General features: G+C 38.2%; 1 protein-coding gene across 1 annotated transcript in view; it reads right to left on the bottom strand.

Moving 5' to 3' along the window:
- PTPRN2 (protein tyrosine phosphatase receptor type N2) overlaps positions 1 to 14,482 on the bottom strand; it is a 643,008-nt gene that overhangs the window by 12,857 nt on the left and 615,669 nt on the right. The window contains exon 21 of the mRNA XM_051812861.1: positions 13,307 to 13,371. Coding sequence (XP_051668821.1) covers positions 13,307 to 13,371 — 65 coding nt within the window. The remainder of the gene's footprint in view (positions 1 to 13,306; positions 13,372 to 14,482) is intronic.

Here is a 14,482-nt window from a genome sequence, read left to right as displayed (position 1 = left end):
GATCTAGCAAATCAGCAAAGCATATGCTTGCAATGGAACATAAGAACAGTCTTAGTGGGCTGGTGTGCTTAATGGGAAGCTTGTTCTGAAGTATTTTGTCAGTAAAGTTCCAGAAATGTCAGTTTTTGCTGATTAGTGTCCCCCAACCCATGGGTTGTGATCAGCAGGTCACCCAAAAGCACTTCTGACATCCTCAGTCATAGGTAATTAAAAGGAAAAGGAGAGGGAAGTATGATTTTGCCCAAATCAAGTGTCTTGTTGAGATGCCAGGGGGTTAGAGACAATCCAAAGCAGAGATATGGAGTGGTCTGCTACCCCCTTTTTTCCACCTCTGAATGCCTTGGATACTACCTAAGTACTTAGAGAGACTGGTCAACAAAGCTTAGGGCTGAAAAGACAGGATTCTGTTTTGGAAGAAAAATATCTTGGAATAAGAAAAGGAAAAGGGATGAAATCAATGGCATAGGATAAAGCCAGCATGACTTGTTTTCTGTCTACATGAGTAAACCTCTCCTCCTCCTCTGCATCTACATGTTCTGCAGCTATTCCCTTATTGTGGCTAAAACAAATGTGTTTAAATATGCATATTGCTAGTCCCCTATTAAATCTCATTTTGTGATGAGGGCTTTTTTTCTCTTCAAGCTTAAGCTAGACTGCTGTTATACCATGTAGATTCAGCTCACTTCCACTGACGTGTGCGATAGCCTGTAGAAAGTTTTCCAGTGACAGAGACAGACAAAGGAAGAGATTTTCAAGGCACAAAGGGAGGTCTGAACCCAACCTGCCTTTACAGGTGAGAGAAGCTCAGTGTTTAAGTGCATCATGAGCTTTCAACTCCCTTTGGAATTATTTTGCTGAAATCTGACACAAATTCAACACCTTCTTTGCCACGCTCAGTCTTTCTCTTTAAGCTGAGAGTACAGCAGTATAGCATAACATTCCATAGTAACCAATTACATTTTATTTATGCTTTTGAGCCTTTTCAGGTGACAAAAAATACAGCATATGCTACATGACATTGGGAGAGAGGGATATTGCTTCTCAGGACATTGGGGTCAAGTCATGCTTTTACTGAGATGGCTACAAAACATCCACACGCTGCTAAGGTATTTTAAACATTGCTTATCTGGAAAGCCCACATACAAAGTACATTTGATGCAGTGGTTTATAGTAAAAGCTGGAAGAACTCAATCCACTGATTCCATGGATATCCCGTTATTGGAAGTGTTTTTCTCAGGGTAGTAAATTATGAAGTCCAGTAATAAATGCAGATGTCAATTTATTGTCATACAAGAAATAATCTAGAGGAAGGGTTAAAAATACTAGGCTGGAGAGCATTGACATCTGTAAAAGAGAACACAAAATATGTCAAAAAGGCAATATTTTCTATCTTTTCTCCCCCTCAATACATATCTGTCTGCTTAACAGTGTTACTGGTTTCAGAAACTAAAGAGAGGGATAAAAGAAGCAGCATTTAAACAATAAAGAACTGCCTTTTCACCTTTTGACTGTATTTTACTCTGCAGGGAATAAATTTGGTTTGTGTTTGTGACAGGTTTTTTACACAATGGATTTCATTGCTTGTTTTAAATGAATGTACGAATGTAAGTTAGTGTGAGACTGATCTAATATTGTACCAGCACTATTGTGAAAAATGACTGTGCAATGTGCTTTTTTTAAAAAACAGAACATGCATTTGCAGTAATTCATTGTGAGCCAGATAGTAGCAGCCTTCCCCTTCCCTTAGCAGCTCAGTGAGCTCGCTGAGTAAATACCTCTGAAAGCACTTCCACACCAGTGCAAGCCAGATTTTAACTTCAGTAATTAACTATCATCTTCCAAAAGGCTTGAAGCATTCACAGTGAGTGCACAACAACCCACATCAGGAACATTAACTGGATAAACTAAAAGAAAACAAGAGAAGATGCAAGCTGAATGATATTTTGCCCCCAAGGAGAGAAGCGGTTTCTGAAGTTTAGGGTCATATCCTTTGCAACCCTTTCTCTCCCCGCAGGCATGAATGCAGGATGCACACTGGCACTTAACAGCTGGTGCTCCTGATTAGCAGATCTCAAGGGGTTAAAGTGTTTGCCCTTAGATAGTTGCCTAAGTGGAGTATCCAGCATGTCATAAAAACATGGATAAAAGTTAAGTTCCCTTTTTCTCCCTCAGTGAATAACGACCTGGCCAAATTCTGCTGCCATGGGCTCCATGAGGTGACCAGCAGCCTGCAATATTTAAAATCACAGTGAATTAACTAATGTTAGTTTTATGACTATAATAATGAAAGCTTCCCTCTTTTCTCATCCCCCTAAGCGTGGCAGGGGACCTATTTTGCTAAGCACAAGACACATGACAAACACTCTGTGGAGGATCATCCCTTCCCCATTGTAGCAGTATTGCTGTCACTGTGATGGCACAGGAATATGACAAAGTTTGACGAGAGGGGTAAAATCTTTAAATGTATCAGCTGGGAAGGAAAAATTAAGGCATATCATCAAACAGTATTTTTCAGGTTCAGCAAACTACAGAGCTTGTGCACCTGAAAATGTGCTGGGTTGGTTTTTTTGTGTTTTTTTTTTTTTCTTCTTTTTTTCCAGGTTATAAGAACAATCAGCATTTGTTATATAAATGCATGAAAATTTTGGCTTAATTAAGGCAATCTTTGAGATTTTTCTGTAATGGGCTTGAGCATACGCTGAAAGCAAAGTCAAAAGTCCTATTTTATTCAGCACTAATGAAAAGTGCAGTGTATATTCTGTGAAACTGATGGAATTTTATATTAAAGCCCTGTCTTAAAAGGAATATTTTAGATTCTAGATGCTCTGAATTTTCTGTGTATTTATAAAAATAAAATGATGCTTAAATACTTCATCAAAGCAGTTATTTGTGGGGGGTTTCTTTTTAAATAACCCAAACTGAAGGGTTTTCTTTGTGAATGTTTCACAAATACATTTCACTCATAAATATTAAATTAAAAAGGATTTTTCTAGTTGGGAACAACTTTCAGATCTACCGGCATATATCCTCAAAAAGATATGATTATAACTCTGCAGAATGGCTCCAAATTTGTTACTGTGAGTCCTAAAGGATGGTTTGGTCATTTGGGGGCTATGTTTAGATATATTTCAGATCTCTTCCAGACTGAGACTCTGACTTCCTGCACCACTTTGGCTAAATCATTAAATTCACCCTATGTTTCACACCATCATTTATAAAATGAACCACTTTTTTCCTACCTAATGAGTTGTTATGAAAGCAAGTCCATTAATGATTACAAGGTGCTTGGACACTAGAGAGGTGAGGACCTAGATAGATAGTCTATTTTTTTTCCAATACCCTTTACACCTTTCTCAGCTCTCTTTCTGTTCCCCTTGATCATGAAGTGATCACAAAGTTGAATATATGATGTAGGAGTCATGCTGCTGGTTGTAAAGGGGGGGGTTATTAACACTTTTACCATTTCTCCTTAAGGAAATTATGATGATCTGTGTGGGAATAAGCATTTCTCCCAACAGAAAAAAATGGAGTACTAAGGGGAATACAGAAATGACCCATCAAGTGCCTTTCTTTTTGTAGTGATAAGTATTCAGCTTCATTCTAGTCAGATATTACCTGCTTAATGCATCTTTTTATATTTATTATATTGTATAGATTTTGAATTAGGCCTTGAAGGGCAAAGGGACTTGTTAGGTCAGATTAAAAACTGGCTTGTTAGAATCTTGAAGGAAGAGTCACTAATACAGTCCTTTACTCCGCTGCTGCTGGAAGCTGAAAAAGATCCAATTAATATTTTCAGGATGCTGCTGCTCAGCAGCCTTTAGCCTCAGATCCCACACGGCTCAGTGTTCACAGGCAGTCGGGAGCGCCATGGAAGATTCACTTGTGATATTATGAAATACCAAAAATACACTTGAGAAAGAAACTAAGGGAAAAAAATACAGTGCCTGTGAGGAGACTGAGCTGTCTAATCAGAGTGTGTCTGTGTTTAGGAAGAATACAAGTGTTTTTCATGTTTGGGTGATGACTGCATGACTCATGCCTAAAAGTGATGCGTCATGGTCAAAGCACACTTGTGCACAGCGGCTTTGTGCTGCCTTTCTTCCCTCCCTGTGTGAAGATTCTGACAAATAGGCTTTCTTGGCTTTAGTACTGCATTTTCTGGCCCTTTTCTGCATTCAGCTTTGCCATAGGAGGGAGGTAGACAGTGAATTATGGAGACCCAAGGACAGGCAGTGACTAGACTCAGGTCTGTTGAGAGCCTGATACACAAACATAGCCATCTATACTTCTGTCTGCAGTAGTGTATAGGAATAGAATTGGGCTCTCTGGGGAGCTAGGAGGGTAAATCAGCACTCATGGACTATTACACTGTCACAGCTTTGCTGTTTCCAATGTCTAATGTAGCTGGACGTAGCACAGATATGCTATAGATTTGCCATGCTCCTAAAGCCCTGGATGCCTCCAGCTTCCTACTGACAAATTCTAAAGGATGGCTCGTGTAGCTGCTCCAGCAAGTGTTTGCCCCATTGAGTACTTAATGTTGCAGCAAAACATTTAATCACACCATATGAGGGGCAAACTCAATCTGATTAAAGAGAAAAGGGTCATAACTAGGGGGAGTGTAACACCACTTCTTCACTGACCATTAGTTTTAATGGCAAACCGGTAATATTTACTAACTAGCTTAGTCTCAAAGGCCCAACCTCATCTCATCTACTCCAGCCATCCTTGAAGTTCGAATTGGAGTTAGTCATCTCCTCTCCCAACAGCTAAGAGAGAGAAGGTAAACTCTGATGGCAATTCATTTGCCTGAGAATTATCCTCCAGAGGTGTATATCGTTCTCATTGATGACTGAGGAGACCTAGACAACTAGGTTAGGTGAGATGCTTAACACTAGATGTTTTATATGGCTAAAGTTAGCTGGAATGAACCTGGGTTGAAAAGAGCTGAGTTTCTGTTCTGCACTTTTGGGTTCACAAATGCTAGAATCTGCCAAATCCAATGGTGTTTGAGGTCTGTGTTTTGTGCCCGTAGCCTTCTCCATTTCCCTCACCTCCCCATTTGGTGATTTTGAGGGAAATGACAAAAGCAGAGCAACATGGAACCACAATGAAAAGATAAACCAGTTGCAGTATAGTGTAGTGAAGGCCACGGAAGTGAAAAATGTGTTATATGAGTAACAGCTATGCTGCAAAGAAATGAGAGTATTTTCTTCCTTCAACTTGCATTATCTAAGTGCCCATTAAATAAAAACACTTGTAAATATTAGAGATAAAAAAGGGAGCTCACCACCAGCTAGAAATTGCAAAAATAAAAGCAATTTTCATTTGTAGTTATCCAGATGTCTGTTGTTGTAACTACTAGAGTTCTGCTATTGGTCAGAAGGATCATTGGAAGCTTTTCATGGAAAGAGAAAAGAGTCAGCAAAAACCTAGTGAGGGACACACTTTTAAAGAGAACAAAAAAGATAAATGTACTGAGGCTGGCATTTTCATAAAAAGCTTATTCTGTCTCTGAGATGAACAAAATTTGTGTGCATGTGTGTATGTAATTAGGGATGGGCCCAATGTATACCTAAATCAGTGAAGTGTTGATAATTTCAGACTAATACATAACTACTTATATACACCTAACAAAATTAAAATTTCACTACCTTAATTGAAAACCTAAAACTGAAACAACTTCAACAAAAGAACCCAATGGGCAAGGCAAACATGTAAGTAGGAAGGGAGTACTTATGGTAATAAAAGTGAAGTAATTATAATACTTGTGACAGTCATATACACACAGACTATACGTTACATAATGTGTTATTGTTTACACATTTTACATTAATACTTGAGGACCGCCTTTTATAAATGCATAAATGTGATATGGCTTTTGGCACAGTCCAAAGGAAGGTGACACTGAAGATGGAACACCTAGAAGCAGTCTAATATTTTAAAAAATGCTACAGGAAAATAATGCTTCTAAGCTTATACTGATTTTAACAGCCTTGCAAGGATAGAACTCACTGCTGACATGTCAGCTTTTAAGCTAATATCCTTTGTCAATGCAGAAAAAACATGCAGAAACCACTCACTGTAACTGAATGCAAATGGATGCTAATTTGAGGACCAATCCTTCCTCACTCCAACTGTGCGTGAGAATTGTCACATCGCATTCTGTACCATATAGGAATTGTTTCTCTTTTACATCTAGATTTCCTCCGCCCTCCCCTGAAGTTGAAAGTAAAATGAATATGCATAAATTACTACATGCAAGAAAGGAAGTTAATGAGTTATATTCTGTATGGTATAAGATGTCCCACAATCACCCATGGTCACACTAGAAAATACCAGTGCACACATCTAAGTTCAGCTTATTCGTGCACCTGCAGACACACACAAAGCACATGCAAAGCACATTGTAGAAAGAATTGTGAATATGCTGCCACTGCTGGCTTACAGGTGCTTCCCAGGATCAGCAGCTATAGAGTTTTACACAATTTGCTTCTTTTAGTATCTCTTCCAGAAGCTATTGATAAGTTACCTGAGAGGCAGTCGATCTCCATGTGCTGAATTGAACATGAATGAAGTTTAGACGCTTATTGGAAAAAGTGACATTTCTGAAAACATGCCTCAGTTGGCCTTAAAAAATCTTGGAGTACCCTTTGGAAAACATGAATTTTCTTTCCAGGGGACACGGAGGTAGCTCGCTCACATGAAACTATTATATTGTAAGAATTATGATTTACAATACTTCCATTTTACATTGCACGTAGGTGGTAATGCTTTCACAAGACAGTACATGGAGTGACCTGAATAAAAGATGCAATTATTGTGGATTCATTCTTTAACAGAGTTTATCCTTAAAAGTGACTGAACTGGTCCAGCTATATAAGTTGTGGAAAACCCACACTTTAGTTAGGCAATATACATTGTACCCTTTACAGGAAGAATAGTACCATCCAGTCCCTTGAACGCTTCTCTGCTGCATAAGATTAGCTACTGAAAAAGAAGTAATTTTTCACTCTGTATATAAACCTCCTTTCCCAAACATTTATTCAGCTGTTTCTCGAACCAGTGGCACAGTACTTCCATGGCCAGCTTTTTCACTTTTCCATATTCTAACCTACCCATTGTGTGAAAAAATGCCGCCGAAATTCCTTATCTGCTTGTCTCCTCCTTAGTTTCAGTCAATGACCCCTTGTTTTCAAATTAGTCACTATCTCAAGCTGCTTACTGACATCAATACGTTTCTTTCAGGGTCTTCTAACGCTCTATGGGGACCCCCCTTCGTGCTCCCTTTCCCAAGGAAAAGCCCATGTCTGATCAGTCTTTCTTCACAATTCATTTGCCCCAAACTCTGGATAATTAGGATTGCCTTCTACCATACTTTCCTACTTCCAATTCTTTTCCAGTAAAATCCTCAGAATAGCAAAAAGCTCAAGAAATATGGCTCTTTAAGGGTAATCCCTGACCACTAAACTATATAAAAAAAATAAAAAAAAATCAAAGAAATCACATTCATAACTTATTTGCTTTTTGTTTGAAATTTCTGTATCTCATAAAGGAAACCACCTAAAAATGCAGACCATCCAACATCCACTAGAAAATATCAACCAACAACACCTTCCCCGTGGTCACTAATGCATCTCACAACAGAAGCTTGTAGAACATGCTACATTTTTATCTTCCTTTTATGAACTGTTAATCAGTGACTCTATACAGTGAATAACCTGCCTAAAGCTTTACAGTGTTATATGTCAAAATGTGTTTTTCAAAGGAAATAAACACTGTTTTAAACAGCTTTTCTTAAATACTGAGAGCTTGCTGAGCATCTCAGGCTGGACCATAAAAACTATCCTATACATTCCCTATATACACTTCTGCATGTAGCTGGGGGCCCAGCTCTCATTGTGATTAATTATCTGCTGGGAAAGGCTGTAAGAATGAGCACTATTTGCCTAATTGTGTTTCCAGGGTAACTCATTACATAAAAGTTACAATACATAAATGCAGCTTATTTGAAAAACCGGCCTTACAACATATGATATGTTTACATGGACACTGGGAACTTCCTTTGGAAATTGAAATAGCAACATTTCAGATTTAAGTGGTTGGTATTATTGCTGCTGAGAATTGAGGCAGTCTTATGGATAGCACAACGGTACACAAAGCAAACCCCAGTTTTTTGGATCCATTGGCCTGCATTACTTTTCTGTGTTCCTAGACATAATAATCTATCTCATCCAAATCTCAAACATCAGCAATGTGACTAATTCAAACTTGGAACATAAAAAAAATTAGCCTGAATTTTTCTGTTGTAAATTTTTATCCAGAATACCACCTATTTCTAATCCCATGTTTTGTCCTCTTAACATTAGATACCTTTAAAAAAAGGTAATCTCTCTTTTACACCATATATTCTCCTAACCACTGTATGACATGTAGTATGTTAAATTTTATTTTCATGGGGGTACCTGGATGCTAGGCTGAAAAAATATTCCCTCTTCACCAAAAGCATGTCAGAAACAGTCAGCTCTGGACTTGTATCTGCACAACTGAACAATAGAATTTTCTCAGACTTTGTATAAGGACTCAAAAATAAGCAGATTGAATCCATCTTAACACGAGTATGGGCAAGCATTTCCTTTCATAAGATCCTTTCAGAGAGGAGCTAACCCCACAACTTCATTATGATTGTTAAATCCACACAGCAGATAAGCAAAACCTCAGCAAGGGTTCAGATTAGCCCAAATCATTTGATCACGATGAGTCAGAAGGCGAATTAAGGAATCTTTTGTTTTGCCTTAAAATGTCACGGTATAAACTGCATCTGCTCAGGAGCTGACTCACAAGACCCTCAGACAATAGGGTAGCAGGGGCAAGGAAAGGACTTGGGGAGATAACCTCAACAGCCAGCCCAGGCTAGAGAGTGTGTGCTCATCAATTATAATCCAAGCTTTTGAATACAAGAGAATAAACTGTGGGTTTGGCTTTGCTAAATCAAATCTTTTTGCTGGGTTTTAGAATTTGGAAATCAATACTTTAAAAGGATTTTAAAATTCATATTTGCCTTTCCTTTGACTCATCTCGTTCCAGCTAGTTCAAACACAAGAAAATGGATGGTCAGCAAACCCTAAGCAGCTGCTGACTGGATTAATATCTAAAAATCAAACTATTATCTACACTATCCAAGCCTCTCAGTTCAGAAAAATGAAAGTGGGAAGACTCATAATCTCATTTCTTTCTTTTTTTTTTCCTTTCCTTTTTTTTTTCTCTTTTTTTTTTTTGGTGCCAGAAACACTCAATAAAAATGTCTTGCAATATATCACACTTTTAGTCACTACAATAAGCCTGCGGGAAAGACATGAAATGAGAAAATTCTCGACTTTTCTCTAGATCACACAAAAAGAAAAAAAACCTGATCAGCTCAGAGTTACTGTGAGTTTGGGGTGAGGAAGGAATATCAAGCAGACTAAATCTAAATCAGCTTATCTTCACTAGTAACAAAGGATAAAACTTGTAAATACATCAAGAACATTGAAATTCTCAGCAGAAATCAGCCTCAGAAAAACAGTCTTTATCAAAAATCCAGCAAGCATTGTTATCTACAGAAACAATCCATTATCATTTTCTCTATTTATTTAAATCATGAAAATGCACATGGTTTGAACTAAGTCACTTCTCATCTTCTAACTCAAAACCAAAGTTTGTACTAAAGCAGTTTGTCATGGAAGTGAGAGGTGATTTGTTAACTGTCTTAAAACTGTAACTGTGTACAAGGAGCTATCATAGTTAAAACATGCTAAATAGTATTTAAATATGTTACGGTAAGGTCAGATTCAGTACTGTTTAGTTTTTGTTATTAGTTTGATGGGTATAGGATCAGGGTCTTGTAACTACTCTGCATATCACAGAATCAAAGAATCATAGAACACCAGGTTCAAATGGGACGTCAAGGATCAATTGTCCAAACTTTCTAGGCAACAGCATATGAATGAATCTAGGAAGAAAAACATGATAGTAATAAACTATACAATAAATAGCAGCTTTAATTATTGGTACAACTGAACAGAAGGATACATTTTGCCTTTAAGAATTTCTGCTGACATGACACAGGAATGGTAGCACTGGATAGACATCACTGCTCTCTGACCATTCCAGTATCTAAGAAGATTATTTAATGTGGCTGTTTGGAGTCAGTGCACAGATGCAGTCATTGCATTTACTGCATTCAGGAAAGTGAAATTCATTAAGAACCTGCCCCCATAGAAAATCCATCCCAGTGCTCCTGTGAGCTCCTGCATGTCCTCCCATCAGCTCAATCCCCCCTAAGTACACCACAGGGGCATTTCTGCCATTGGCACCAACTTTTACCATTCTGTAAGTGTCCTAGACCAAGACACTTTGATTTTTTAAAATTTCATTCCTTAAAATTCCCTTCCTCAAAGAAGTTGGGGCTGTCCAACTGACATGGCAGATGTCTAGCACAAAATCTTCTCCAACTTGATTTCTTTTCACCTGCTTTAGGCTTTATGATCAAGTCCCTTGCTGGTGGCTTTCAGCATTTTAAATAATATAAGGGGTGGCAAAAAGCAAGGTAGTAGAAGATATGAATTTATGTGCTTAACAGAGTAAGTGTTAGCACTAATTCAATGAGCAGTAGAAGAAATTGTAAATGACAAAGGCATTTACAGTTAACTGTCTAACAGAATGCAGGGAAGTAAATCATTACATGAAAAAGGAGCTCCTTTTCCCAACCTACCCTATTAAAGACCCCACTAAAGAGCCAAGGCATTTATTGATTGCTTTCTACTTTCCCACTGCTGAAACTAAGTACTCCTCTATTTACTTTGATTTAAAAATGCATTGTTGTCTACTTTCTAATAAACCAGACAGTGGAACAAGAAACTCAAATTATTCTAAGTTTATTCTTAAAAGTCCGTAGTGTAGGGGTTTTTTTTGGTTGGTTTTTTTTTTTTTTTTTGAAAGACTGAAGGCCTTAATCCTTAAAAGCCTTTTTGAAAGAAGGGTTCCTCGATGCTGGCCCTGCAGCTGGGCCCAGATTGAAAGTGCACTTACATTTTTATGTTCAGCGCTGAAGGACTCTGAAGTTAGCCCTCGCACTGCACATAAAAGCTTTGGAAAGGGTATTCTTTGCCACTCGTGCAATTCATTCTCTAAGAAAAGGAAATGGAAAGAAAGATTTCATGTCCAGGGCTTCAGGCCTTTGATCATTTGATGAACATTGGATCCTCAACCTGGGCCTCCAGCTTCTCAGGCCAGACAAAGAGGGCCCCGGCCGCACAGGCTGGGCCGCGGCTCCCGCCCGAACAAAACCTTTGGCGGCCGCACAGTGTGACAGCCTGGGAAAGGCCCACCTCAGCAGGGCTGAGATGCCCGCTCTGCCCTTTGATCTTTCATTTAAACTCCAGCCAAAGCACCAGGTCAGGGGATTTCACGTCGCACACCCCCACGGGCAGAGGGGAGCAGGTCAAGAACAAAATGGGGGTGACCGATCTCCAAAAAGCCCTGTGACGCCTTTCTCTGGCCAGTTTCACATGACTTGTCTGGTATTGTGAAGCGCTAAGCCCACACTTAAAATGGAATTTGACATTACATGGTACAATGGAGTCAATAAATGGCATTCTTCAGTGCTTTTACAACAAAGTCAACCCTCCCTTAAGTGGCTGAAAGCCCCGAGCTAGAAAATACTTCTCATTTACTTCTTTACGCCAATAAATTGCATATACTTTAAATCTAGTTTTCACTATGGCTTCTCACTGCTGATGACTGAAATGAGCTGAACAAACACTTAACAAAGGTCTGCATTAATTTTACGATGTACCATTGCTTCTATTTTTAAAGTCTAGGTTGTCACGTGGCATGTAACAAGCATTGGAAATATCTTCATATTCCTTCACAGACCAAAAACCTATTTTCCAATGAGCAAGAAAAACTAATCTCATCCCACTGAAAAATTTATTTTCAGTACGGTGCAAAGGAGAAGGCAAACATACAACTTCTTTTAGCATCAGCAGCAAGTTCCACATGATGCTCGCAGGCAGAAAATTCAGTCCATGTTTGACGAGACATGTTAACAGAATCCAGAGACGAAAAAAATGCTAAAATCTTCTTTCTAAAGGGACAGGATGCCACCATGTCCCAGAGGACTGGAATATTCAGGATGCAACAGCAGATGACTGTAAATCATGGAGTGTATTTTTAAACTACATATAAAAATATGTCTGTGTTAGAAGATTTTAAACAACAACTGTAAAGTGACTAGAACTCAAAGAACTAAATATTATTGTTTCTCTATATAAATTAATATGTTTTTAGAACTAATCCTTTTTCATTAAATACACAGATGTGCATAATGCTGGATCAAGGTGGCTTAAGAATTCAGGTTGAGAGTCAGTAAAGGTAAATTACTATTTTTGTATATTTTTTGTCAGGTTTACATGCCTGCTTTCACCTTCCATCCTTTTGAAGACAGTATCAGTATTAAAAATTTCTTTAATTCTATCAAAAATTATTTCAGGGTATCTTAAGTACTTCCCATCATGAACCATTTACCAATCAAGAAAAAATAAAGGAACAGTCTCAATCTCTAGAGATCTATAGACTTCATTTTAAACAAACAACAGTATGTTTATGTTGGCAGATGATTTCCCACTTCATAAAATTACATATCACAGATAAGCACACTAAGAAACAGAAAAGTTAAATACAATGTTCAGCATCAAACAGATAGTGCCAGAACTTGAAACAGAGAATTAACTGATTTATTTTCAGTCCCCTGTTCCTGTTCACTACAGTCTTTTTCCTTCTAAGAGACAAATTTGTGCAGCACATGAGGCCCTGTCTGGCACCAGTACTTTTAGGTCCTTTGGTGGCAAAGGGCAGCTACAAAAAGCAAAGTGATCACAACTGACCATCGTGGCTGGGTAGGTGACAGGGGACTGAGCAAGTCATGACCAGCCCAGGACCTAACCCATGGAACCACTAAACCAGAACTGTACAGACCCGAGGCTTCTAATTCTAAAAAGAGTAGTCCTATTTTAAATGATAAATTTAAAAATTCAAATACTTTTCAACAGCACAAACACACCTGCTCATTCGCAAAGCATTTGCGTTAGGGTTTGCTGTTTAAAATTGTTATGAAAATAAAACTATAGAACATTCAGGAAAGAGTACAATTTGCCTCTAATTTATTCTCAGATTTTCTGTGACTATTGCTCCCCCACTGTTGTCATGGCAACACAAGCACATTTTTCAGTACAGAGGAAGTAACAAGCCTTTCGATTCTCACCTTTGGCCATTTTATTGAGAACCATGTCAATTAGAATGTAGGTTCCACTTCTTCCTGCACCATCGCTGCCAACAGAAAAGGAAAAAGAAAAAATAAAGCCTATCAATGTGAATCTAGATTCAACGTCAAGGTACCTGCCTTTAATGTTATATACTGTTACACATGGGGGAGAGGAGAGAATGAGGGGTTAAGGTAGGGTACTGAGAAAGCAGAGAAAGCTTGAACTGAATTAACACAAGCTGGTTGTGGAAGATTAACCACTAGCCTGCATGGATAATGGGCCTTCGCTTTGATTTTTTAAGCCAAGTTGTGTTTATGTGAGAAAAACATTTTAAACAACAGTGGAAAAGTCACTAACCCTAAACCAGGATACCATTTCTCTTCAATGACCTCACAGTCAGTTGAGATCAAAAATCACAGAATAAGTGAGACCAGAACATTAACCAGAACAGTCAAAAATGCATTTGAACACAGTGTTCAGAGGGAATGCAGAGACCTGTTCAAGAACTAAAATATTTGGTTATGGAGGGACTGCAGTCTTTCCTTACTATACATCATAAGTGGTTTGGTTTTTTATTTTTACCTTTCCCTTTAATTCTTCCTTGGTTGCAACAACCAGAAAAAACATTATAATGTGATTCCTAAGAAACAGGTTTAACTTTTATGTATCAATAGGCCTTCCTCAGAGATGTGAGATCGAGCCTCATGAGGGGGAAAGTGCCCTAATCTGAATGCAGCTTCTGTCCCTTTCAGAGAGCAACGTGTAATTGCCAGTGTGATGCTCTTTTAGAGCTGCTGTTAGCAAACATAATTAAGACTTTAAGCAAAAGCTTTTTTTCCTTCCCTCCCCAAAATTTTTACAAAGGTGCATGTGTGACCAATTAGACTGGTATGTAGTTTTATTAATTAAGCCATTATTTTTATTGATAGCTCAATTTGTGTACAAGAATTAACGAAAGAAAAATAATAGAACAGCATGAAGTGCATTATTGCATTCTGTTTACAGGCAGACTATGAAACTTAATTTTTGTTAAGTCTCTGTAGAACGAGTTTTTTTTTCTTCCAGTTATTAGATCGCTGTTTAGAGAAAAGGAGGTAATAATTTTTTTTCTCTGTCTATGAAGGGAATAAAGACACAATCTTATTACTTAAGCTGAATAATGAGAGACAAGGCAG

The sequence above is a fragment of the Manacus candei genome, unplaced genomic scaffold, assembly GCF_025592945.1.
Source record: "Manacus candei isolate 608988 ecotype Guabito, Panama unplaced genomic scaffold, ASM2559294v1 h1tg000089l, whole genome shotgun sequence".
Taxonomy (NCBI): Eukaryota; Metazoa; Chordata; class Aves; order Passeriformes; family Pipridae; genus Manacus; species Manacus candei.
Note: the sequence above shows the minus strand (reverse complement) of the source record. Positions and strands in the feature narration are given on the sequence as shown.